Raw genomic sequence first — 26458 nt, 5'->3', positions numbered from 1 at the left:
TATAAAATTTATACATTATAAGAATTACACTAAAATATTAATTTAAAAAATATTTGTTCCTAGATTAATAGAAGGAGGAATAGAGGAAAACCTCTATTCAAATTCTGCCCCTGATACTCACTTCCTGACTATTTGATCCTGGACAAGTCACTTAACCTCTACCTGTATTAGGCAGTCATGCCTTCACTGAGATGATGAACTTGATGGGATTAATGCTATGTGGGAAATTTGTTTTGTTTTGGCTTGCAGTCATGATTACTAAGTGATATAGATTCTTCACCTCACAATACAAGACTAGACTTTCTATTTTTTATTTTTTTATTTTTTATTTTCTTTTATTAAAGATTTTATTTGAGTTTTAAAATTTTTCCCCCAATCTTACTTCCCTCCCCCCTCACCCCCCCATGGAAAGCAATCTATCAGTCTTTACCTTGTTTCCATGTTGTACATTGATCCAAACTGAGTGTGATGAGAGAGAAAGACTAGACTTTGAAAGAAGTTTGCATGTAAGTCAGACATTACAGTTCTTAAGGTCCCATTAAATAAAAAACCCAAGATACAGAAAGAAGAGAACATTTAGGAGAAACAGAAGATTCTGCAGAATTTTGCTTCATGGGGGTATATGTCATTGTTAGAGAAAGTAAGTCTAAGTCAAAATGACTGTACTTTTCTCTTTTATATGCAGAGTACTATATATACTAAATTCTACTCCAAGTTATCCCAATTGGAAAGGACTTTAAAAATTATCTAGTCCAATCTTGTGTATCTTTGTCAGACTTTTGCTTCCTAAAAGATCATTCTTGGAGAGCAAAGAAGAGGCTAGGTTTAAAGGGCTAATGAGCACTGAGGCTCTTGTGTGGTTCAAGTGGCCATAGATGGCAAATCCAATTCACTGCCGTGTGTTGGGCTCAGAGGCTCTATTTTGACAAAGGCATAGTTACTCCAAAACATAGCAATAACAAATGTAAACACATTTCCTCTAACACCACCTTGGTCTCTGGAGGGAAAAGGGAGAAATTTGAACTTGAAACTTGGCTTAAGTAGGGTCTGAATCCCAAATCAAAAACTTAGGATCCATCATAAGAGGTTGGAATTAGAGCTAGAAGAGACCCAAAGGATTAATTAGACCAAACTTCTCATTTTTCAGAAGAAACTAAAGCCCATTTAGATTAAGGACCTAATATCAGAAATCAGAAATCATCATAACTAATATTTATATGGTCCTTTATAGTTTACAGAATACCTTACAAATATTTTATGATTTGATCCTGAAACATAAATTTGTTATTGGCCTCATTTTCCAGATGAGGAAACTGAAGCAAGTAAAAGTTAAGTTTCTTGCTCATTTAGGTAGCTAGTAAGTGTCTGAGGTCAAATTTGAATTCAGGTCTTCCTATCTTCTGGTCCAATGCTCTATCCCTTGTGCTTCCTAATTACAAGTAGAAAATGGAAAAGCTGAGTGTAAATTCTAATCCTCTGATTCCAAATCCAGTGTTCTTTCCACTGTACCCTATTTCATTACTTTATGATTCTGAACAAGTCACTGAACGTGTGTAAGCCTCAGTTCCTCACCTGCAAACCTCACAGTATTACTATGAAGTTCAAACAACAGGTGATATGGTTGACTGTCTCAGGGCCAGGCCTGTTGCATTGCCCTTCAGGATATAGTCTAGGTTTTGTGGGTGTTTCCTGCTCCAATCACTACTGGCTGTTTCCTCTATTTGGGAGTAGGAGGGGCACCGTTCTATTTAACTTTTTGATAGTGGAATAACTTTTACAAAGGGTTGGTTCAATACATAAAGTACCAGACCTGCAATCAGGAAGATTTATCTTCCTAAGTTTAAACCTGACCTCAGACACTTACTATGTGATCTTGGGCAAGTAACTATCTCCATTTACTTTAATTTCTCCACTTGACACATGAGCTAGAGAAGGAAATGGCAAAGCACTCTGATATCTTTGCTAAGAAAACCCCAAATGAGGCCACAAAAAGTCAGACATGAAACTGCAACAGCAACAACAACAGCAATAATTTATTGTTTAAAATATCAAGAATATATAAAAAATATATCAAGAATCAAGTATTTAGTGTATATGGCAAGTCTTTTAAACTCTAATTTTTTCATTATTTTCAATAAAAATAAATAAGCTTTCCTGGGGCAAAAATTAAATTCCTTATTTAATTTGTAAGAAACAACAATGGTGTAGTGAATAAAGAGCTGGCCTCAAAGGCAAGAAGACCTGGGTTCAAGTCCAGCCCCTGGCACATATTGACTCTAGGACCCTGGGCAAGTCACTTAACTATTGGCAACTCTCTAAGACTAGAAGTTGTAGAGAACTACTGTACTCACTGGTAGGAGTTTCCTTATCCAATGAAATCACAGATCCAGTCCCTATACCTATGTAGTGTGTGTGTGTGTGTGTATCTTGTTGTTTGTCCTTTGCTCTCAAAGAGGACCAATGACATCATGAGGGTGATGTCTTACATGGTCTATGAAAGGCAAAAACCAAAAACCCTCTCATTTGTTCCCTCAAGTAGTGAGTACATGTCCCCAGCGGACCCTGAGCAACTATGTCACAGAAAGTTTTCTCTGCATTATGGTCCTTTGGCTCTTTCTTGGCTGACTCAATCCTTTCCTCTGACCGCAGGTGGGACCTCAGAGCTCCGTTACCAAGACCCAGTGCCTCTGCAACAAGCTAGACTCCATGGGAAGCTCCTTCAGAGTCTTGCCCAGGATGGTGAACATCCAAGACACAGTCAAGCTCTTTCATGGAGTGACCCGCAATCCTGTCGGGGTGTCGCTGCTGGGCAGCCTTTTTGGATTTTACATCATTTTCATTGTGTGGGCCTGGAGAAAAGATAGAGAGGACAGAAAGAAGGTGGGGTGCACTGTGTACTTTAGCAAAATGGTTCTCCCCACCAACCCCTACAAAGAATATCAGAGACCAGAGTTCAAATCTGTCTCATCTACTTGCTAGCTGTGTGACCACTGCCAAGTCACTCAACCTCTAGCAACCTCAGTGTCCTTCTCTGTAAAAGGAAAGCAATTATAGCATTATCTAAGGAGTCAGATGACATATTTGTAAAGTATTTTGTAAGTCTTTAAACATTTTGTAAATGATAGCTGTTATTATTGGTATTATCTTTGTCAGATCTGGAAGGAACTTTAGAGATCATCTGGTTTCTTTCCCTTCTTTTACAGATATGGAAACTGAGGTTCAGAGAATTGAAGTGACAACCCAAGATTACAAACATAGGATCAGAACAAAACTTGAACCTAGACCAGGGCTCGTGCTATTGTATAGCATAGAAACTGAAGAGAAGGACATTTTTCTTCATCCTTTCTCAACTACTCAAGTGACTTAGGATGTAGCTCCTATCCCTTTTTGTAGGATTTGTGATTTCTCTGGTTTTAGTACAGTGAAAGCCTAGAAAAGAATTTCTAGAAATTTTAGCAGAATTTAAATCCTATTGTGCCTTATTTTACTTCAGGGGATCTTACACAAAGAGTCTATAGATCCACAGAGTCCATGAAAAAATCCCAGGTGGAGAGGGAGGGAATGGAATACATTTGGATGAGGAAAAAAATGTACCTTTCTTTTTACTATCCCCACCTGAAATTTAGCATTTCAATTAAAAAAAACAAAACCATTACCTTAAAAAGATGTTCTGGGTTTCACCAGACACTCAAAGAGGCCCCCCACACACACAAAAAGGTTAAAAATTTCTATCTTACCCAGTTTGTCTGCCTGAATTTGTGGACAGAAGAATGTAATTAAAATTCTGACTTATCACTTCTTAGCTGTGTGAACTTGGGCAATTCACTAAACTTTTTAAACTCTCAATTTCCTCTTCTGTAAAATGAGAATGATAATACCTAGTTTTACCAACTTCACAAGGTTGTTGTAAAGAAAGCAGTTTGTGAATTTTAAGATGGCATAGATTTATCCCTATTTACTATTTATTTTATTTATTATTCATTATGATTCTCATTCATGCAAAGTCATTCACTAATTTGCTTTAAATAATTAAGAATCCTTTTCTAATATAAAAAATTACCACCTAAATTTGTTTTATCATTTTTTATCTGTTTTATTCTTTAAAAAAATTCTAAACTTAACAAATGCCAGATAAGTTGAGCATTTTCATTCTATCTTGTTTTCTTTGGATGGGAAACTGTCCCTAATGTATTTCTCCTTCCCTAATTAATCTAGAAAGTGATACATTCATTTCTTGCAACTCTGATGGAGAGTCAAAGGATGCTATGGTTCTAATTCTGGGGTGGGGAACCCTTTTTCTGCCAAGGGTCATTCTGCATATTTATAATATCAATTTGTAGGTTATATTTGGTCAAACATTAAATTAATTACCCCCCCCCAAAGCTCCTAGATCTATTGAATTTTGACAACCCCTCCATCTACTGTGGGCTGCCTTGGCAAGGCCAGACCACTACTTCCGAGGGCCGGAGGTTCCCCACACCTGTCCTAAAAGTATAGACAAACTTGTAGCTTCAGCCATCATTACTGCCACGGTGAGTTAAATATACAGGATACATATATATGTCTATGTATGTCTATGTGTGTTTGTGTATTTGTACACAAATATGCCTTGTGTCCCAGAAGTCATAGTGCAGATTTAAGCTTTAATAAATATCTGAGGGGTGGCTAGGTGGTGTAGTGTATAAAGCACCGGCCCTGGAGTCAGGAGTACCTGTGTTCAAATCCGGTCTCAGACACTTAATAATTACCTAGCTGTGTGGCCTTGGGCAAGCCACTTAACCCCATTTGCCTTGCAAAAAACTAAATAAATAAACAAACAAACAAACAAATAAATAAATATTTGGGATACCCTATATGAGTATAGGGGTGTGTGTGTGTGTGTGTAAAATCAACTATAGGCAGTATTCCTGATATCCCAGGGCATCTGTCCTACATAATACCTTACTTCTGCCCTGAATTTTTATATTGATAATTTTGCAGCAGTGAGTTTTGCCTGTTTCTGTTTTAGAAGAAAGCATGGGTTATTTTAAGGGAATACTGGGATATATTTCTGGTTGTGTTCACTCTACAGATAAAAGTCACCATCCTGGCAGATAACCACCCCAGCTCTCAATCTCACTACCTCATTCAGGTCTTTACTGGGTACCGGAGAAGGGCAGCTACCACAGCCAAGGTGAGCCCAAAGTTCTTCATTCCTATGTTACCTCCTAACACATCACCCCTGGACTACTGCAATGGGCTGCTCACTGCTCCCTCCCTATTCAGTCATCAAAGCAATTTTCTTAAAATGTTGGTCCACCCATGTCCACCACACAAACACCCTCCCCCACCTCACTCAGTAGCTACTGTGGCTCCCTAGCACCTTCAGCATCCTCTATTCCAAGTCCTTCACGAGCTGGCCCTGCTCCCTTCCAGTCCTCTCCCCCTCCACCTGAGGATATTGGCCTCCTTACCAATCCTCAAGCAAGACATTCTCTCCTAATTCTGGGCATTTTCTCTGCTTGTTCCCTATGCTGGGAATGCTTTCTGTCCTCATCTCTAACATCTCTTTCTTGACTTTCTTCAAGTCCCAGCTAAAATCCCACCTTTTTTTTTTTACAGGAAGCCTTTCTTTCTCAATCCCTCTTAATTCCAGTGCCTTCCCTCTGTCAATTATTTCCTCTGTACCCTTTACAGAACTGTTTTGTACATATTTGTTGTCTCCACCTTAAATTATGAGCTCCTCAAGACCAGGGATTCTCTTGCCTTTTGAGCCAAAGTGGGGCTTAATAAAGGTTTTTTATTACTACCTGGATACTCTGACTTGACTTCTGCTAGTGGTGTGGTCCTAATCCTTTCGTCTGCTAGTCCCCTTTGGATGCTTTCTACTCTCTCTGCATCTCATGAAAGTAGTTACCTCATATTGTCTGTGAGCTCCTCAAGGGCAGGTTCTGTTTTCCTCTTCTCAGTATCCCTGTGTCTTAGCACCACTCCTAGTATATGCAATATCTTGATTGGTTGGTTGATGGATTTAAAAATAAATCACTTAAGAGAGCATATGTTCAGCTTCTACACTGGCCTTTTCTGGACCTAAGAATACAAAGGCCTGATCCTTCAGTTGAATCCTCATAGAAACCAAGTGAACCTCCCAAGCTCAGCCATTTTGAGCTTCCATTTCATTCCTCAGGTCCAATCTCCAAATGTCAAATGTTGGAAATTCTTGTTACTCTTTCTCTACCCAATTCAAGGTTGTTCTCATCCTTTATGGGTCAGAGGGACGGAGTGATCCTCACCACCTGAGTGACCCCCACAAAGTCGTCTTTGAACAGGGGGCACAAGACGTCTTCCTCCTCTCCACCAGATCCCCACTCGGGGAGCTGCATAGTGTCCGACTCTGGCATGATAATTCTGGTACCAGTCCATCCTGGTCAGTATTTTCTTCTTATTCAGGTTTGTTTCTTTCCTGTGTATGTCACCAGCATCTTGGAGAGGGACCAATACAGCTTTAGAATAAAAAATGACAATACTCTTGGGCTAAGAACTTGGGTAAAATGAGCATCTATTTGGGAGGAAGGTCACTGTCAATCATTTATGAATGTATTAAGATCTACCACAGGTGTTCTGACTGTTTTGCAGAGAGGACCTGCTTTTAGAGCTCCTGGAATCTAAAGCTTCCTTAACCCCCTCCTCCTAGCTCACAATATCCTGGGTAGGTGGGGAGACATAACCACACAAACACTAGATCATGTAGAAAATGTGATGTACATACCTCAGGCCCTTTTCATTTCAGCTAGAGTAGTTGCTAACTGTTTTTATACATGGAACAATCAACCCAAAATACACCCTCAGTTCAGTTGAGGGTAGGGCAGTAGCAATGGCAGAAACCCTGTGATGCCTCAAGGCTCTTCAGGGGAAGTTTGGATAGAGAAGAGAGGAGGGAAGCCAGAGAAGGAAGGTGTCCCCTTGGTGGTAGTCCTTCTGATCAAGATTGGGCAAAGGGGAAGCCTGAGAGCCCATTCATAGCATATTTTAACCTATTATGTTTGTTAACTAAGAGAAGAGGCCAGCTGTTCCTATGCTGCAGAATTCTAAGATCTCTCCACTCCCTCTAAATTCATACCCTGGAACATGGGCCTCATGTCAATGCTTCCAGAAATCTTTTCCCCCCTAGATACTTCCACTAGCTTGGTATTAGCTTCTTAGACAGTAAAGGACTCTTCAGGGCCTGGACGGAGATAAAAATGGCTGTCATTTTCTTTGGATCATTTTACAGATGAAGAACTAAGACCCAGAGAGTTTGAATAACTTTCCCCAAATGGCACAGGTAGTGAGTATCCAAGCCGGGAGTCAAACCAAAGGCTTCTGACTCCAAATTCAGGGATGCTTTCCACTGTGCTTTGACTTTCAGTAACGGTATCCTCATGACATGAACTCATTACTCGATGAGTCAAGACAGCCTCCTTTACATTTGGTAAACAGTTGCCATTAATGCTAATGTTGTGATGCTCTATTTCATTACAGGTATGTAAACCAAGTCATTGTCAGCGATTTGACCACAAGGAAGAAGTGGCATTTCCTGTGTAATTGTTGGCTGGCTGTTGACCTGGGAGACTGCCAACAGGACCAGGTTTTCACAACAGTCTCAAAGAAAGAACTCTTTTCTTTTAGGTATTACTAGTAAATAACAACAGTATTGAAAGTTGTCCTGTTTCAATGACCTAGCTGTGTGGCCTTGGGCAAGCCACTTAACCCCATTGCCTTGCAAAGACCTAAAAAAAAGGAGGATGAAAGTTGTCCTGTTTCTCCTGCCACATCTCCTAGACTATTAGGTCTCACTCCATCCTGTTGACTGCCATTAGGATTTCTGTAGTAACTCCTAGCTAAAAGGGACACATTGATGTTTTGAATCACCAGACCACTGGAATTTCTCCCGGGATCTCTCAAGATGCACTGGAGATATTTTTATAATGAACATATGTAGAATGCAAATACTGTAGGCATCTTAGACTCAACATGTCTAAACTGAATTCATGATACCATTCCTACCAAGCCTTTTCCTGCCAACTTCCCTAAAGGGTACCACCATCCTCCACTCCTAGGAGCATTCCTGGACTCCTCACTCTCTCTCACTTCCCCCTCCCCTGCCCCATACTTAAGGTGTTGCCAAGGCTTGTTGACTTTACCTTTGCAACATCTCTCTAAAGAGCCCCCCATCCCTACTCTGACAACTGCCATCCCTCAAATAGATAGTTCTGATGAGGCATTTTCCCTGGCTGTCCCCCATGCCAGCAGGGCTCTTCTTTCATTCTTGACCCTGACTTCCCCATCTTTCATCAAATTCCAGATAAAATGCCATCTTCTATGGGAAACCTTGATTCTAGGTTTCCCTAGAATCCACCTTGATTCTAGAGCCTTCACTCTGTTAATATCTCCAATTTATCCCTTCTATAGCTTGTTACTGTAGCCATTTGCATGTTTTCTCCCCCATAAGACTATGGATTCTTGAGGGTAGGGACTATCTTTGTCTTTCTTTGTGTCCCCAGGATTTAGCTTGATATGTAGTAGCTCCTTCCTAAATGTTTACTAACTGACATGTTCAAAGCCTAAATGAAGGTGTGACTAAGAAAGCCTGGAAATATGTGAGGAATTTAGAGTTCTTGCCTCTACTTTCTAGACCTATTTTTTTTTGGTAGGATTTTCATGTTAATTTGTGTTTGTGAGGGAATACTGATTAAGTAACATTAATAATTGGTTGTCTTTTCTTAAATTATTCTGAAGAAAGAGAAGCAGGAAGTGGGGTTAGTGTGGATCAGATAGATTAATTCATAATTTTGAACGCAGTGATTTTTTTAATACTAATTAAAAGGATGAAATAATTATTTATTAGTATTTTATTTTTTTCCAGTTCCATGTAATGATAGTTTTCTATATTCATTTTTGTAAGATTTTGATTTCCAAATTTTTCTTCTTCCCTCTTCTCTACCCAAGAGAGCAGGTAATCTGATAAAGGTTGCACATGTGCAATTATGTTAAATAAAAAGGATGAAATATTCAAGCTCATTTTTATTTTAACTTTTGTTAAGACCTCCCCTTCCCCCCCCCACATTTTCTAAGCACCATATAAACTATAGCACATAATAACTGTGTGTTTCTAAGTAAGTCAGTTACTTCCTGTCTGCTTTAGTTTCCTCATTTATTAAATGGGAATGACAATGGGACTTGCTTCCCAGAGTTGAGGACAAAGTGATGTAACATTTATAGAGTACTTTGCAAACCTTAAAATGCTTCATATAAGTGCCAGTTATCATCATCATTATCATCGTCATATGAAATAAAAGACTATATAGCACTTTATGGTTCAAAGTACAGCTCATACAATACTTAGATAGCATTATCCCCACTGAGCACTGAGACTCAGAGATTAGGTGACCTGTCCTTGGTCACAGGAACAGAAAGGATTGGAGGTAAGATTCAAACTCAGGTCTCTCTTGCCTCTAAAGCCCAGTAATCTTTCCATTCTGTGCCCAAGAATTTCCTATTCCTAAAAATGAATGAAGACATTGAACCTAACAATTTCTTGCCTCCTGTGTTCTCTTTTCAGAAATTTATATTCTTCCATGATTGTAGAAAAATTCACTCAGGAGCATCTGTGGCTGTCAGTGGTGACCTGCAGCCCCTGGAACCAGGTCACGAGGGTCCAGCGACTGTCTTGCTGCATGACCCTTCTTATTTGTAACATGGTCATCAGCATCATGTTCTGGAAGCTAAACAGCCCAGAGGAGGACAGGACCATGCAAGATATGGGTAAATCCAAACAGGCCCTTCATCATCTACTCCCCTCTCCCAGAATCAGGAAAAGAATAGTGGCTTCCTTTCCTTCTTTCCTTTGTGGCCTGATCATAAAACATTTTAGGAGGATTTTTCTCCTCTCTCCTCCTTTCATTTATTAAGCAATAAACTGTAATAATAGCTAGCATTTATAGAGCTTTACACACCCTATGAGGTAAGGGCTTCTATTACCATATATTCATTTTAACAGATAAGCAACCTGAAAGAGATTAAGTAGTTTGCTCAGAATGACACAGATAGTAAATGGCCGAGGAGGATTTGAATCTGTAACTTCCTGCATCCAAGCCCAGGCATTATCCACTGTGCTAGCCGGCTACCAGCTGAATGCACCAAGTTCTGGGCTCCTAATAGTTTTCTATCTCAGCCAACCCTGAAACAAGGAAAGCTGCTATGGAAGAATTTTTTTTTAAATTTCATTTTATTTCTATGTCGATTTAGCAAACACCAAATAAAATGATCATTCTAATATATTATTCAACAGGGGAATATTAAACATAAAACTATAAAACTACAATAAATTCAATATGCCACTTTCAAAGCTTCCCTGCCTGTCTGGCATGAGGCCTTATGGTCTTTTTTTCTTCCTTGGAGGGGGAAAGAAAATCTATCTCTGATCCTCCTTTCCATAATAATAATAATAATAATAATAGCTAATATTTATATTAAAACACTTTACAAACGTTAATTTGTTTGATCCTCACAAAAACCCAGTGAAGTAAGTACTATTTTTATTCCTGTTTTCCAGATATGAAAACTTAAGTTGAGAGAGGATGAATTGCTCTGAGCCATAAAGTTACTGGGTCTCTGAAACAGGATTTGAACTCAGGTCTTCCCTACTTGAGTACTTTGTCCACAGCACAATCTAGCTCCTTTCCTTTTACTTCTATTCTCCCTCTCCTCCCCAAGGAAATAGAAAGAAAACCCCTTATAATAAATTGGCCTACTATAAAAGTAATTATATATGACATGGAAAGTATGAATTGTTTTATGGTGGTGATATTGTGCATGGTGATTCTGGGTACTATCTGTATTCCTTCAGTGGGACCTTTTGATGTGACCTGGTCTGAATTGCTCAACAGCATCCAAACTGCTTCCATCCTCTTCCCAATCAATCTTATCATTGGGAGAATCTTCCCACTGATTCAGCCACAGGAAAAGATTCCATCTCATTTCCTTCCCATTCAGGCATCTTCCACCTCAGACACATCTCTTGGGTCAGTAACTACTCAAAAAATAATTGAGGTAAGTTCTGAGCCACATTATAAAACCCTCCTTTTCTTTTTTTAGATTTTTTTTTTTTGCAAGGCGAATGGGGTTAGGTGGCTTGCCCAAGGCCACACAGCTAGGTAATTATTAAGTGTCTGAGAACAGATTTGAACCCAGGTACTCCTGACTCCAAGGCTGGTGCTTTATCCACTGTGCCACCTAGCCACCCCGAACCCTCCTTTTCAATAGAGATAGGAGTGAAAAAATTTTAAATGTTTGCAAAATATTGCACAATTTTCAAATTTGTTGCATGTACATTTAAATAGTATTTACATTTCTCTATAGAACAAAATCAATTGAGATTACCATTTAGTTAGCCAGGATAATTATTTAAAATAGGAAACCACCAAAAGATGAACTTTCCCCACTCATCCTATGCACCATTCCTCTGGTTGTACCATACATAATCCCTAACCCCCTAACCCAACTCCGCTGCATCCCTTCCCCTTTCTGGTAGAGGATTATCTAACAGTGTTTTCTTGATGTCCCAGGCTCTTTCCCCTCAGGGCCCATGTGGCTAGTGCCCTTGAGTCTCCCTTTTCACACAATTTGTCTTAATTTGACTTATTTTCCCATCATGAATTACAAAACTGATTTGAAGGAATGTTTTGTGCTGCTTGGCCTGGATGCTCTATAGCAGATAATTTTTAATGGGTGAAAGGAAACATCACAGAATCCAGTACTCCTTTTGTCTTCATTTTTACCAAGTCACTAAGTCGTGCCTCATCAGACTTTCCACTTTCTTCCATTATTTATGAATTGGCTTACTGTGGTCAATAGAGGACCTGTGATTTCTTGGGGAGCTTGACATTTCGTAAATCTATCATTTTTCTTAGCAAATTTTCTGAGTATCTAGAAATGATCTTTTTGTTTATTTCTAGCAATTTTCTCATTACTCTTGTAATCATTTTATGGTACAGAATTATTCTATGGTGCATTCTGTGATGTAGTCTTCCCCTTACTCAGTAATTCCAGTGGTTCCCCTATTACTTTCAGAGTCTCATATAGAGCTCTCTGTTTCTAGTCTGGCACCCTCCTGCATTTTTGGTCTTGTACTTCACTTCCCTTCACACATGCTATGATCCAACAACACCAGCCACACAGGACATTCCAACTCCTGTTACTATCCCTGGGCACTGGCTGTCCTCCATGCTTGTAATGTTGTAATGTTGGCACCACTCTCTCTTAGCTTCCCTGGCTTCCCTCCAGGAAAAAGAGGCAACATGAGACAACGAGCATTTAATAGCTGTTTATGGGGGCAGCTAGGTGGCGCAGTGCATAGAGCACAGGCCCTGGAGTCAGGAGTACCTGAGTTCAAATCCGGCCTCAGACATTTAATAATTACCTAGCTGTGTGGCCTTGGACAAGTCACCTAACCCCATTGCCTTGCAAAAACCTAAAAAAATAACTATTTATTATATATTAGGAATTATACTAAGTACAGGGGTAGTTTCATGAAGAATAAAGCCAATCCCTGTCCTCAAGGAGCATACATTCTAATGGGGAAGGAGCACACAAAATGGCACTGAAAAGGGGTGGCAGGAAGGTACCTGGATAGGGGCGTGGTGTCAAGAAGGTTGGCTGCTCTGGACCACTCCCCAAAACGGAGGCCCCAGGAAAAACAATGGCAGAGGGATGGCCCAGCTCCAATCCCAGTCTCCTACCAGAGTGCCAGCATTTCCCCCTCTGAGATCCTCTTCCATCCAATCTGTAGCCAGTTATTTACATGCTCTCTGCCCAGACAGGACAGGAGCTCCTTGGGGACAAGGACTGTATTGGCCTTTCTTTGTAGGTCCAGTGCTTAATTGAGTGATTGTTGATGGACTGACTAACTTGTTCCGATTCCTCTTTTGTTGTTGCTTTTAAAGGTATTCCCAAATCACAGAATGGGGTGGCAGCTTTCTGAGGAAGTGGGGTGTCGACTTATTTGTGTCAATTCCCACCCCCACTAGAATATAAGCTTCTTGAGGGCAAGAACTTTTCTTTTGTGTGTGTGAGTGTAATTTTTGTGTTTTTTTTCCTTTTGTGTCTCCAACACTTTTGTATCTCCAACACTTTTTTCTTTTGTGTCTCCAACACTCCAGCTTGGCATATGGTAGGTATTCAATTAATGTATGCTGAATAAATGACTTAGATGAATGGAAGCAGCAGTGGTATAGAGCCCTGGACACTTGAGTCCACATCTTGCTCAGACATGTGTGCACTTGGACAAATCCCTTAACCTCAGTTTCCTCATCTGAAATTGAGTGTCTCACTTGAAAGTATTCTAAAGTCCTTTCCAAATCTAAATCTATGATGATGAAGCAGCTTCTCCCTCAACAAAAGATATAGCCATACTCTTTAACGTTTCTTCTGATACTTTCAAAATGATCACTTTTAATTTATGTAAAAAATACTGGTACCACTAACTTTCTTCCATCTCGGTTCCCACATTCAGGAGTTGAAGGAAACAGTGGGATTTTTGTACCTGAAAAATGGATGCTTGCCTTCCCACTGGGAAGGCTCCAACTGGAGTGCTGACAGTGTTACAGACCTTGTCAAAGTGTTGTCAAGCCTCATTCATTCTCATCTAGAAAGGCAAGGGGGTCAATGGCATCAGACAAGCCCACATCTGGCAAAAGGTAAGGCGCTTTTAATGTCAGTGAGCAGGTCTCTTCCTTCTCCTCACATTCCCACTGTTTTCACTGATGAGCTATTTTTATCTCTTGCTAATGTTAACCTTTTCTGAGCCCAAATCTCTTGATCAGGACTGCTAATTAATGGAAAACACTCTGCCACTCTGAACAAGGACTTTTCCAAGATTGTAGGATAGACAATGATCGCAATGAAATACTCCCAGACACCAGAGACCAACTGCCCTACTTTCTCTCTAAGAAGCCCCTGTAGCTCCCTGTTCATTTCAATGGGATGGGATGGGATGGGATGATACATGACAGGATGATCGAAGAAATCTTTTTCTGGACACAATTTGCTTCTCACAATGTCTCTCCAAGTATATTTCCCATAAATACTTCTTCAAATTGGACCCTGTGAGGTTGTCTTTTGACTTGCCTTTGCCCAGGCTACTTGGAAGGTGCAGGTAATGCCCTTTTAGAATCCCTAGCTTCTTTCAGATTTCAGACCACACGCCACCTCCTTACATTAGACCTTCCTGATTTCTCCCCCCACCCCAGCTTGGTATCTGGATTCCCAGTTCCCCATACACTGAATAATTAGTTAGACTGAGCCTTAAGGTCAGAGAACTGACCCGAGAACTAGGAAACTTGAATTCAAGGAAAATAATGAAAAAAAAAACCCCAGGAAAATGAAGGGGGCAGAGCCTTACTAAACTGAAAGCATCCTCACATCCATATGGAATGTACTTTCAGAGGTTCTAGAACATCTACACATTTAAACCATTCCCTCTTCAGGGTCCTAGAGAGGCTGCAATTCCAGCGCCATTCACTTAATAAATACTTGATCTGTTCAGTTATTACTGATTTTTTTGTGACTCCATTTGGGATCCTCTTAGCAAAGAAAATGAAGTCGTTTGCCATTTCCTTCTCCAGCTCATTTTACAAATGAAGAAATTGAGATAAACAGGGTTAAGTGACTTGCTCAAGGGCACACAGCTAGTAAATGTCTGCTAGATGGTGCAGTTGATAGTGTTGGACCTAAAATCAAGAGGACCTGAGTTCAAATTCAGCTTCTGATATTTACTAGCCATGGGACCCTGGACAAGTCACTTTACCCCATTTGTCTCAGTTTCCTCATCTATAAAATAAGCTGGAGACAGAAATGCAAACCACTTCAGTATCTCTGCCATGAAAATCCCAAAGAGTTGAACCTGACTAAAGACTCAACAACAAAATATTTATTGATTATGGGGTGGGGCTGGTGAAGAGTAGTTTCTTCAATCATTTTAAACTGTGGGTATCTTTAAAATTCTTTAAAGTTAAAAGAGTTATAAAGAAGATTTACTGAGGGATTTCTCTTGAGAAGCATCCTCACATCCATATGGAATGTACTTTCAGAGGTTCCAGAAAATCTCCGCAGTTTCAACCATTACCTGCTCAGGGTCCTGGAGAAGCTACAATTCCAGTGCAGAACACTTTTGGCAGGTCTAACCAGTGAGCCCCACGACCTCCTGTACTCCACCAGCCAACTCCAAAGACTCAGGGAGCTCCTGGAGGCCCAGATTCTTTCTATGGCACAGGGACCAAGCAGGTAAGAGGATCTTTCCTGCTCCCTCCCCATTCCCCACCTTTCTCCTACTGCATCATTAAAATGCAAGATTCATGCCTTCAATCTCTTCTTTTCAGTGAAACCATGAGTTTCCCTCTGCTGGACTCAGAGGAAAAGAAGCCAGCCATCTCGAACCATCTGCCAAAATGGTCCATTTATGTCTGTTGGCTCTTTCTGTGTGTTACAAGCCTAGCCTCTGCCTTTTTCACGGCTCTTTATAGCCTAGAGCTGAACAAAGATCAAGCCACCAGCTGGGTCATTTCAATGGCATTGTCAGTCCTCCAAAATATCTTCATCATTCAGCCAGTGAAAGTAAGTGGGGATTTAATAAAGTTCTAGTGTTAGTGCTATTCCAAACCACCAAGGAGGTATTTTATAAAACTAGACAAAATAATAACAAAAGGCATCTCAGTTTTCTTTGTAATCTTGAATGTTTAATTTTATGAATTTCAGAATATTATTCTGAGAAGGAATTCAAGTGATTTTTCTTTATTTTTTCAATTACATGTAAAGATAGCTTTCAACATTCATCTTTTTGAAAAATTTTGAGTTCCATATTTTTTTTAATTGAAAATAGTATGCTGTGGTCTGCATTTTGATTGCATAATTCTTTGTCTGCATTTGGATGGTATTTTCCATCACAAGTCTTTTAGAATTAACTTTGTATTATACTATTGAGAACAGCTAAGTTCATCATAATTGATCATTACACAATGTTGTTAATGTATAAATGTTTCTCCTGGTTCTGCTCCCTTCATTCCACATCAGTTTATGTGAGTCTTCCCAGGTTTTTCTGAAGTCCAACCTCTTATGATGATCCATAGGTTTTACCAGATCGTGACAGAGGTCCATAATACAAAAATAGTTTCAAAAATCTTGTCCTGTACCCTTAAAGGCAGTGTGGATAGAGAGTTGACCTTAGAACTAGGAAGGCCTGAATTCAAGGGAAATAATGAGAAAAAGCAGAAAAATGAAGGGGGCAGACCCTTACTAAACCTAAAACTATAATAACAACCACCATTTAACCACTATTTGGTGGTGCTTAAAAAGAAAAAGTGAACAGTGGAATAGACTAGCTAAGCAAAAAAAAAAAAGCAATTTAATAAAAACTGTTTGATAAATGCAAGAACACAAATTATAAAGGAAAGAGCTCCTATGTTACAGGAACCAATGGGGAAAACTGAAAAAAAAAATTTGGCAGAAATAGGTTTAGACCAGCATCTTATACATATTAATACTCCAAATTGATTGCTCTGAATACTAGAGGTTACATTAAAAAAAGAATAAAGTACCTGCCATAATTATAGGTGAGGAAGAATGTTAACAAACAGAAATAGAGCTGAGAATTTAAAAACAATTGAATTAAGAAATTTTTACACTAACAAAATTAGTGCAGATAGAAAAAAAATTTTTATCACTATCACTGATAAAAATCTGATATCCAAGATATATAGGGAATTGATCCAAATCTATAAGCTTAAGACCCATTCTCTAATAGGTAAGTTGTCAAAGAATATGAAGAGTTACCACAAGAGAACTGAAAATTATCAATTCGGGGCAGCTAGGTGGCACAGTGGATAAAGCACCGGCCCTGGAGTCAGGAGTACCTGGGTTCAAATCCAGTCTCAGACACTTAATAATTAACCTAGCTGTGTAGTCTTGGGCAAGCCACTTAACCCCATTTGCCTTGCAAAAAACCTTAAAAAAAAAAAAAAGAAAATCATCAATTCAATATAAAAACATGCTCCAAACCACTAATAATAAGAGAAATACAAATTAAGACAACCCTGAGGTTTTGTCTTACAACTTACAAAGATCCTTTGAAAGACTTCTTAAAAGTGCTAGGCATTGATAGAAAGACTATATAGTGCAATGGGGAGAGGAGTTGACCTCAAAGTCAAGTCAAAAAATATTTATTAAATAGCTACTATATGATAGACGATAACATATAGTTAAAGCACTAGGTATTAAAAGAAAAAGGTGAAAAATAAGTCCCTCCTCTCAAGGAATTCACAGTTTAATGAGGAAAACAATGTGCAAATCACCTGGGTTCCAGTCTTGAATCTAATATATAATAGTTGTGAACCTAGACATGTCAATTAGACTCTTACAACTTTAGGCCATGAAATTCTAAGTTGCATGGAAGCTGTCTACTTGTATTGGAAGAGGTTTCCTCACCAGGATTTTCTGTAAACCAGTGAAACCACAGGTAGATTCTTCTCTATTTCAGCCATCTATATCTGGTCCCTGGAGCCATTTGGTTCACTTGCATGTCATGACATCACCTCCATGATATCATGGTCCTCTTCAGGAATGAAGGATGAACATCAGCAACAAGTTACACAACTCTGTTTACAGCCCTATACCTCATTATAGCAGTCTAATTAACAATGGCAATTGAATTGGCCAAAAATGCAAATGTTCAGTATCTGAATCTGAGTTCTAGTCCTAATGCTTCCTCTAACTAGCTGGGTAAACTTAGGAACATCATCTAACTCTATCCAGGGACTCAGTTTCCTTACCTATTCACTGAGAGAGTGGGACTAGATTATCTATAAGTTTCTTTCTAGCTTCAGGAGTAGACTTTCTATTCTAAGCTGGATTTTTAATACTTGACTTTTTAAAATTCATTTTTAATTCATTAAAAAAAAGATACATTAGGGGGTGAAAGGGATCCCAAAGAAAATATTCATCAAGTTATCACTTCTCTTCCAATACTGCAAGATCTATTTATCATGATCTAGATTTGTTCACAAAATGGTGTGTAAGATAATATTCCTTTCACTCATTAGATATAACTCAGTAATTCTAACATTAGTATTATTGGACTCATTTTAGTCTTATTTTAGGCAAAAAATTCAACCTCCTGCCCCCTCTTGGATCCTCTAATACCTGTTCAACAAGAAATCTCTTATCCTCTTGTATAGGTGGTGATACTCACACTGTTCTTCTCACTGTTGCTGACCAGGATATCATGGCACCACAAAGAGAAAGAACAACAGATGAGAAGGATCTTGGGTCTCCTGGGTAACTCTGTCACCTTTTCCCATTTTCCTGGGATCTTCCCTCTGAGATGACTTCCCCACCCAATTTGTCCTGTTTGTACCTAGTTGTTTGCATGTGGTCTCCCCATTAGACAGCGAGCTTCTTGAGGGCAGGGTCTGTTGCCCTTCTTTACATCCCCACTTCATAGAACAGTGCTTCATATATTTTGTTCAGTCATTTTCATTCATGTCCAATTCTCTAGGACCCAATTTGGAGTTTTCTTGGCAAGGAAACTTAACTGGTTTGCCATTTCTTTCTTCAGTTCATTTTACAGTTGAGGTTACTGAGGCAAAAAGGGTGAAGTGATTTGCCCAAGGTCACACAGTTAGTGTCTGAGACTGGATTTGAACTCAGGAAGATGAATCTTCTTGACTCCTGATCTGGCCTAATATGTACTCTGATGCCCCTAGCTGCTCCTGCTTGTTATCTATTAGGTGCTTAATAAATGATTGTTCACTGACTGGCTTCCAGTTGTATCATGCTCAAGTACAATCTGGGCAGGGCTCATTGAATGCAGATGGTGAGACCTCTAACATGCCTTCATCGATCAAACCAATTTTCATTTTGTCATTGTATCTCCAGTACTAGCAAGGCATTTCCAATTTAGTGGATATTTAACCAAGGCTTACTGAGTTGAGTTGGGTTGGATTGAGTTGAATTCTTACATTTAGGGATCCTCCTTCTCTGGTCTAGCTTTCTTCTGTCCAGAGCTAAATTGACCAGTATTTTACCAGCATATTGTTTCCTTTGCCTCCATCCATTTTTTTTTAACAGCAAGATGTCCCTCCTTGTCACCACCTGGTTTAAGAGATGAGAACAACCCCATCTATAGAGTCCCTGCCATGAAGAGCCCAGTTAAAGCTCCAGAAAGAACCATGAAAGAGAAACAACTACTCCAAATAGCAAGAGAAATTTTCGGTATGAAAAAAACATAACATGGGGTAGCTAAGTGGCGCAGTGAATAGAGCACCAGCCCTGGAGTCAGGAGTACCTGAGTTCAAATCTAGCCTCAGACACTTAATAATTACCTAGCTGTGTGGCCTTGGGCAAGCCACTTAACCCTGTTGCCTTACAAAAAAAAAAAAAACAACAGCGTGTTGAGCAGCAACTTACTTTCAGAGCAAACAGAAGAAATGCCAGTGGAGAAGGTGTTTGTCCATTGAGCATTTATTCCTGGGTTTTAGAATGCAGTGTAGTCAAATGGAAAGACTTAAGAATCAAGGAGGAGACCCAGGCTTTAGTCCCAGCTCTGCTAATTCCTTGGACAAAAACTCTTAATTTCTCTATATAAATAAGAGAAATAATGATAATAGTTCTACTATCTCAGAATGTTGCTAGGAGGAAAAATGAATTACTTATAGAAGTGCTTGGAAAAGTATGTTTAAGACACTCAAAAAGACAAGATGTTATGTGTATGATTTCCTTCCACTGTTATCAATGCAACTGAAAACATATTTCATAGGGGGCAGCTAGGTGGCGCAGTGGGCAGCTAGGTGGCGCAGTGGATAGAGCGCTGGTCCTGGAGTCAAGAGGACCGGAGTTCAAATTTGACCTCAGACACTTAATAATTGCCTAGCTGTGTAACCTTGGACAAGTCACTTAATCCCATTGCCTTAAATAATTTTTTTTTATTTTTGCAGGGCAAATGGGGTTAAGTGGCTTGCCCAAGGCCACACAGCTAGGCAATTATTAAGTGTCTGAGGCTGGATTTGAACTCAGGTACTCCTGACTCCAGGGCCAGCGCTCTATCCACTGTGCCACCTAGCTGCCCCTAAATAAATTTTTTTAAAAAACATCCCATAGATTTTGAAAAACAGGTGCTACTCTGCTTTATGAACACAGACATTATATATGCATACATTATACATGACCTTATAACAAACTGTATGTGAGATGGGATATGTTTTACCTCTTCTGGGGGAAAATATTGTCTAATGGACAGTAAGATAATAAATGGGGTGGGGGAGGGAAGTAAGATCGGGAGGAAAATTGTAAAACTCAAAATAAATAAAATCTTTAATAAAAAATAAAATAAATAAATAGGGGGGAATTCTAGCAGGGAATTTCAATTTCTTAGAGGAAATAAAGCTTATTAATTGCTAAGAAATCAAGCTCTCTATTTACTACACCAATGCTGCCTTTTAACCATTCATCTGATTTCTCTATCCAACAGTACAAATCCTCTTTCTTGCAATGTTGATGATTTCCACTCATTCAGAAAGGAATTACAACAAGTTTTATCTCAATCAAGCCATTGAGAAAAGAATTAATAACCACTTTGAGGAGATCAAACGTATTAAACACTTCTATCAATGGGCTAACAACACCCTCATCCCTACCTTGTATGGGGAATACAAAGGTAGGAGTAATATGGTGGGGACCATGAACTTTGTATTCCCAACATCTAGCATGGTACCTGCTGAGTGACTGATGTTGATAATTCTCATAGGTTCCCCAGAATTATTTTCCTTTTAAATTCCATTGGCAATTCTTGGTTTTGTCTCACCTTTATTTCTAACTATCCTTTCCTTCTTCACTCAGAAAACCATCCCTTATTACAAGGGATAAAGAGAAAGAGAGAAAGGGGGTGGGAGATAGAAAGTGGTTCTTCAAAACTCAAATATTCATCAAGTCTGATGCTATGTGCAATGAACCATAAGGGTTCTCCCTCTACTCTTCCTAGGGGCCACGCTATCACAAATTTTCAGTTTCATCTCTTGTTCACCTATACAGTGTCATGGTTGTAGCCATTTTGTATATTGTTCACTTTGCAATAATTTGTGTATCTCCTAAACTTCTCTGTATTCTTCATAGCCATATTCATTACAGAACAGTAATGTTCCTTTTTATTAATATTCCACAACTTTTTAGCCATTCTCCAGTTAAAGGACACCTACTTTGTTTCCAGTTCTTACCAGAATAAATGTGGTTATATTTTGATGTATCTATATATAGGACCTTTTATATATAAAGCCTTTTCTCTTTGATCTTCCTGAAGTATATGCCTGGCAAAGAATCTCTGGATCAAGCTAGGACATTTTAGTCACTTTTTTTAGAACAATTCCAAACTGTTTTCTAGAATTTATAAATCTATCAACGTGCCAGTAATGCTTGCTCTTCACAATTCCTTCAACATTCCCATTTACATTTCTTATTACAGTGATTATTATACTAGACTTATACCATTACTATAGTATATTATTTTACATTGAATTGAAATGGATAAACCATGAATTTTTTTTTTTAGGTTTTTGCAAGGCAAATGGGGTTAAGTGGCTTGCCCAAGGCCACACAGCTAGGTAATTATTAAGTGTCTGAGACCGGATTTGAACCCAGGTACTCCTGACTCCAAGGCCAGTGCTTTATCCACTACGCCACCTAGCCTCCCCTAAACCATGAAATTTTTTAAGTTTTCAATTCTTTTGAGGAGTGTGTTCACATCCCTTTATCACTTATCTATTGGGAAATATCTCGATTATACAGTTGTGCGATTTCCCTACGTATCTTTGCCATCAGGAAATTATCAAAGTTATTTGATCAAAGCTGATTTATTCCTTTTAAAATCCCCCCCCCAACTGACAACTTCTTTTCTTAGTCTAATTGCACTGATTTATGTAAAAGCTTTTCAATTTCATGTAATCCCATTTCTCTAGTTTATCATTTGTTATCACCTCTAACCCTTTTTTAAGAATTCTCCCTCTAGTCATTGCTATGGAAGCTACCTAACCTCTTTTTTATTATGTAAAGGAATGAACTTTAATATTCAGATCAAATATCCATTTTGAGTTTATGGTGGTGTAAGGAATATTAGTCTGTCACTAATTTCAGACCAATTGCTTTCCAGTTTTTCCAACAATTTTTGGCAAAGAAGTTATATTACTAGAACTGTTATGTGCTAGAATTTATGGAATACCACCCATAACAATATTATGGTTGAAGTTGTTAAAGATCACCTATTTCAGGTTGGGCTTCACAGGGCAACTTCATCTTCTGGAGTCATTAGATTTTCAAGATTTTTTTCTTCACTCACTTTTTGTCTTTTCACATTTCTTTATATTTGTCATTATTGCAATATTTGGTCATATTCATGTATTCAGACATTTTCACCACTGGACACATGGATTGTTCAGTTTTATGCCATTACAAATAAAGTGACAATTTTTACATAGATTAGTTTATTTATAAAATTCTATTGAGGCGTGGCTAGGTGGCACAGTGGATGGAGCACTGGCCTTGGAGTCAGGAGTACCTGAGTTCAAATCCGGCCTCAGACACTTAATAATTACCTAGCTGTGTGGCCTTGGGCAAGCCACTTAACCCCATTGCCTTGGAAAAAAAAAATCTAAAAAAAAATTTAAAAATTTCTATTGAAATCTTTAGGGTTGGGGCGGCTAGGTGGCGTAGTGGATAAAGCACCGGCCCTGGAGTCAGGAGTACCTGGGTTCAAATCCGGTCTCAGACACTTAATAATTACCTAGCTGTATGGCCTTGGGCAAGCCACTTAACCCCATCTGCCTTGCAAAAAAAAAAAAAACCTAAAAAAAAAAAAAAGAAATCTTTAGGGTCTTAGTGGAGGCAAATCCGATTATTTTAGCTTTCCAGTAGTAAAGTGGCTAGTGCTATCTTCTCTCACTTAAGCTAGATACTTTAATGAGTTTTTTTCCTCACCAGGCTATATTGCTGAAGGAAATTCCTTCCTTATAGGCAATGTCCAAATTCGCCAGATCCGTATTCCAGATACTGTATCCTTTCCAAATATAATTTCTCCTAACAAACAAGTGAAGCCCTATTATCAATATCATCAGGAAGATAAAAAGAATTATGGAGCTACCTGGGCCCCCCTTGATCTTAACAGCACAAATCAAGACAGCATTTGGTGCTATCAGAGTGAGGAAGCCTTGGATGGATACCCTATCCAAGGAGAGTTTTCAGTCTACTCAGGAGGAGGTTATGTTGTTTCTCTTGGGAACAGCTCTGAAGATGCTCACAGGTGAGCAAGTCTGAACTCTGAGCAAAAGACTCTGGGATGTGGTACTCTATTCATTCTTGAGGTTGGGCATTTGAGAGCCATCAAAATATACCATAAATTCAGGTTGACGGATATCATATCTATTTACTGTTCTACTGTTTAAAGGGGCCATTCTTCTTTTTAAAGGAAATTTACCTTTTAGATACCAAGTTACAGGTTTTGTTTCAGTCTTTAGGTTCAATCTAATTTGGGCAAAAATACATTCCATTGCTGTTCTGATATTTTCTTTTGCACCCACAGGCACAACATTGCTCAAGTATTATTCAAATTTGGCCAAATCATGTTAACTGTCACTTGAGCAAGAATTTCTACATGAACAATATTTACCCCAAAAGTTTATGTTAAAATTATCAGAAACCCAAGGAAGGAGTTGGATTCAAGTTCTGGCTCTGACATTTAACTAATTACATGACCTGAGACAAGTCACATACAAAAAAAGAGTTGCATTAGATGATCTCTGAAGATCTATTCCCTGTATGAGACTACTAATAGCACGACAACATTTTGGGAGTGGGGGAATACAGATTACCCAAATAATGATCCTGAACCTGACCCATAAAGATTAACCAGACCAGTGCTTCAACTGAAAATTAAGGTATCCCCATCAGCAATTAACTGGCAGAGTATCAAAAAATTCCTTCTAAATAAATGTTTAGTAATATTATTGTTGTATACCACTCAGGTGCTTAATGCTGAGAATTTTTCTTTGAGTTTACCAACTTCATATTCAAATGTGTTGTTTTTTGCTAACACCAACAGAAATATTAGCATTTGTAACCAAACACAAATTTCATAAAATATTGTCCACTCAAAAGGCAGAAGATACCAAGAAACTCTAGTCTCTTGTTTTGTAGTAAAGAGGACAGAAATATTAGGGCATGTTTTTCCCTTCACAGAATTGGATAATTTTCCCCTTTTCTCCTTTGCTTACCCCAGAATTCTTCAGCAGCTGAAGCTGAGTCACTGGCTGGACAGACGCACCAGAAGCCTTTTTGTGGCATTTGTTGTCTATAATGCTAATGTGAACCTCTTCTGTGTGGTAACCCTGATCCTGGAGTCCAATGGTGTGGGTAAGACCATTTTATTATCTACTCTCTAGACTTTCCATTTTTTTTTGACATTGCATTATAAATAAAGGGTATTTCTCTTTTTGAAGACATTTTAATTTCAAAACCATATATGGCTACAAGACCTCAAGTTTGTATAGATACCTGAGATGTCTTGGTAGCTGACCAACTTAAGTATCATCCCTCATTTCTTCTCAGCATCTGATCAAGGTTTCTTAATTTTTTGGTCCAATGCAGAATAAGAAGTCTCAAAAATTCTTATAAGAACTCCTCCCAAAGCAAACATTCTAACTTTTTATTTACTGGAGCGGTCTGCCATTTTCTTCTCCAGTTCACTTTACAGATGAGGAAACTGAGGCAAAAGGGTTAAGTGACCTGCCCAGAGTCCCCCAACTATTGTGTCTGAGGCTGGATTTGAACCCAGCAAGATGAGTCTTTCTGATACCAGGTGCACCTCCACACAGTGGTACCACCTAGCTGCCTCAAAGTTTTTTCCTGTTGTTGTTTGCATCCTTGTACTCCAAGAAGACCACGACACCCGAGAGGTGATGTCATGACATGCAGGTGAATTGGATTTAAGAGGGGGCACTTATTCCTCTGAGTTTTCATTACTAGTAAAGCAAAAACTTGGGAGCAAGGGGGAAGGGATGCTAAAAATAACAAAATCTCACTGTAATGCCTATTTCATATAATGTAAGACTGTACAAGAGGTCAGAGAAACTTGTCTTTAAATCCCAAATCACATATTGACTAAGCAGGGCCAATGGGCAAAAAACATGACTTCTTAGGACCTCAGGTTACTCCTGTTCCTTCTTTTTATTATCAACTCATCTATCCATAAGTGTCTCCCTCAGCTCAAAGAGTCCTTGAAGGCAAATGATCATGTCACTTTTTTTCTGTGTCCCCAGCACCTAACACACTGGCTGGAAACTAGCTAAGTACTTAATGCTTGCTGATTGGCTCAAAATGGGAATATTACTTCTACTACTCCTCTCAGGGTGGTTTTAAGGAATATACTGTGTAAATCTCATTAGAATGTTAATAGATCTTGGCTTCATCTCTCCTGGCTCTGTCCCTACACCTCTTATGTTCTCTTGAGTCAACCATGCCCAAACCCTTCTATTCTCTTTGTACAGGGAGCTTTGGGCAACCCAGACCCTCCATAAGACAGATGCTCCATTGTCCCTATTAGAGACCATGTGGGCTAAGAAAAGGACTTAAGATCTGTCTAGGGAGAAACAAAAGGCTCAAGTAAAAGTCATCTACATCTTAGAGATAATTCTAAATTGTGCTCAGTATCTTCCAATTTCAGGTAGGAAAATCAGCTTAGAATGTTTCTGACAAGAGTCCTGTTTCCAGAAGCTATATGTTGTGTATGTAATACATATCAGTGTTAGGAAGTTCAATTTTCACTTTCATTAAAAAATAGGTAAGAGAGGGGGCTAGGTGGTGCAGTGGATAGAGCACCAGCCCTGGAGTCAGGAGTGCCTGAGTTCAATTCTGGTCTCAGACACTTAATAACTACCTAGCTGTGTGGCCTTGGGAAAGCCACTTAACCTCATTGCCTTGGAAAAAACCTAAAAAAAAATAGGTAAGAGACATATCTTCTCAGATCAAGACTCTTAATTAAGAATGGCACCAAATCAACCAACAAGTAATTTATTGGCTACTATGAAGCAGGCACTTGAGAATAAAACAAAGATTTTGTAAAGTATCCCTCCTTGACAACATCTTGTAAATTCAGGTTGATTCAAAATACTCAGAATTTATCTGAATCTTTTTTAAAATGCTTTGAGAATGTATTACTTCTAACCTTGGGCAATCACTTAACACCATTGCCTTCCAAAAACAAAAATAAAAAAAAAAAAGATTTCTCTTTGGGGCAATTAGGTGGCACTGCGGATAATCCAGAGAAGGTACGTAAGGGAGGATTTCCTATGTAAGGTAGGATTTACTGTGGTTGATGGTAAAACACACTTCTTTTATGTTTCAAGAGGCA

At 38.9% G+C, this 26458-nt stretch overlaps 1 protein-coding gene across 1 annotated transcript in view; it reads left to right on the top strand.

The window, feature by feature from the left end:
- PKD1L3 (polycystin 1 like 3, transient receptor potential channel interacting) overlaps positions 1-26458 on the top strand; it is a 65246-nt gene that overhangs the window by 31101 nt on the left and 7687 nt on the right. Inside the window, exons 13-26 of the mRNA XM_074212554.1 lie at positions 2650-2880; positions 5072-5173; positions 6228-6406; positions 7501-7647; positions 9581-9783; positions 10868-11070; positions 13532-13715; positions 15108-15300; positions 15396-15630; positions 18246-18345; positions 19138-19281; positions 20537-20722; positions 23035-23353; positions 24329-24462. Of these exons, the coding sequence (XP_074068655.1) occupies positions 2650-2880; positions 5072-5173; positions 6228-6406; positions 7501-7647; positions 9581-9783; positions 10868-11070; positions 13532-13715; positions 15108-15300; positions 15396-15630; positions 18246-18345; positions 19138-19281; positions 20537-20722; positions 23035-23353; positions 24329-24462 (2560 nt within the window). The remainder of the gene's footprint in view (positions 1-2649; positions 2881-5071; positions 5174-6227; positions 6407-7500; positions 7648-9580; positions 9784-10867; positions 11071-13531; positions 13716-15107; positions 15301-15395; positions 15631-18245; positions 18346-19137; positions 19282-20536; positions 20723-23034; positions 23354-24328; positions 24463-26458) is intronic.

The sequence above is a fragment of the Macrotis lagotis genome, chromosome 1 (assembly GCF_037893015.1).
Source record: "Macrotis lagotis isolate mMagLag1 chromosome 1, bilby.v1.9.chrom.fasta, whole genome shotgun sequence".
NCBI classification, from domain to species: domain Eukaryota; kingdom Metazoa; phylum Chordata; class Mammalia; order Peramelemorphia; family Peramelidae; genus Macrotis; species Macrotis lagotis.
Note: the sequence above shows the minus strand (reverse complement) of the source record. Positions and strands in the feature narration are given on the sequence as shown.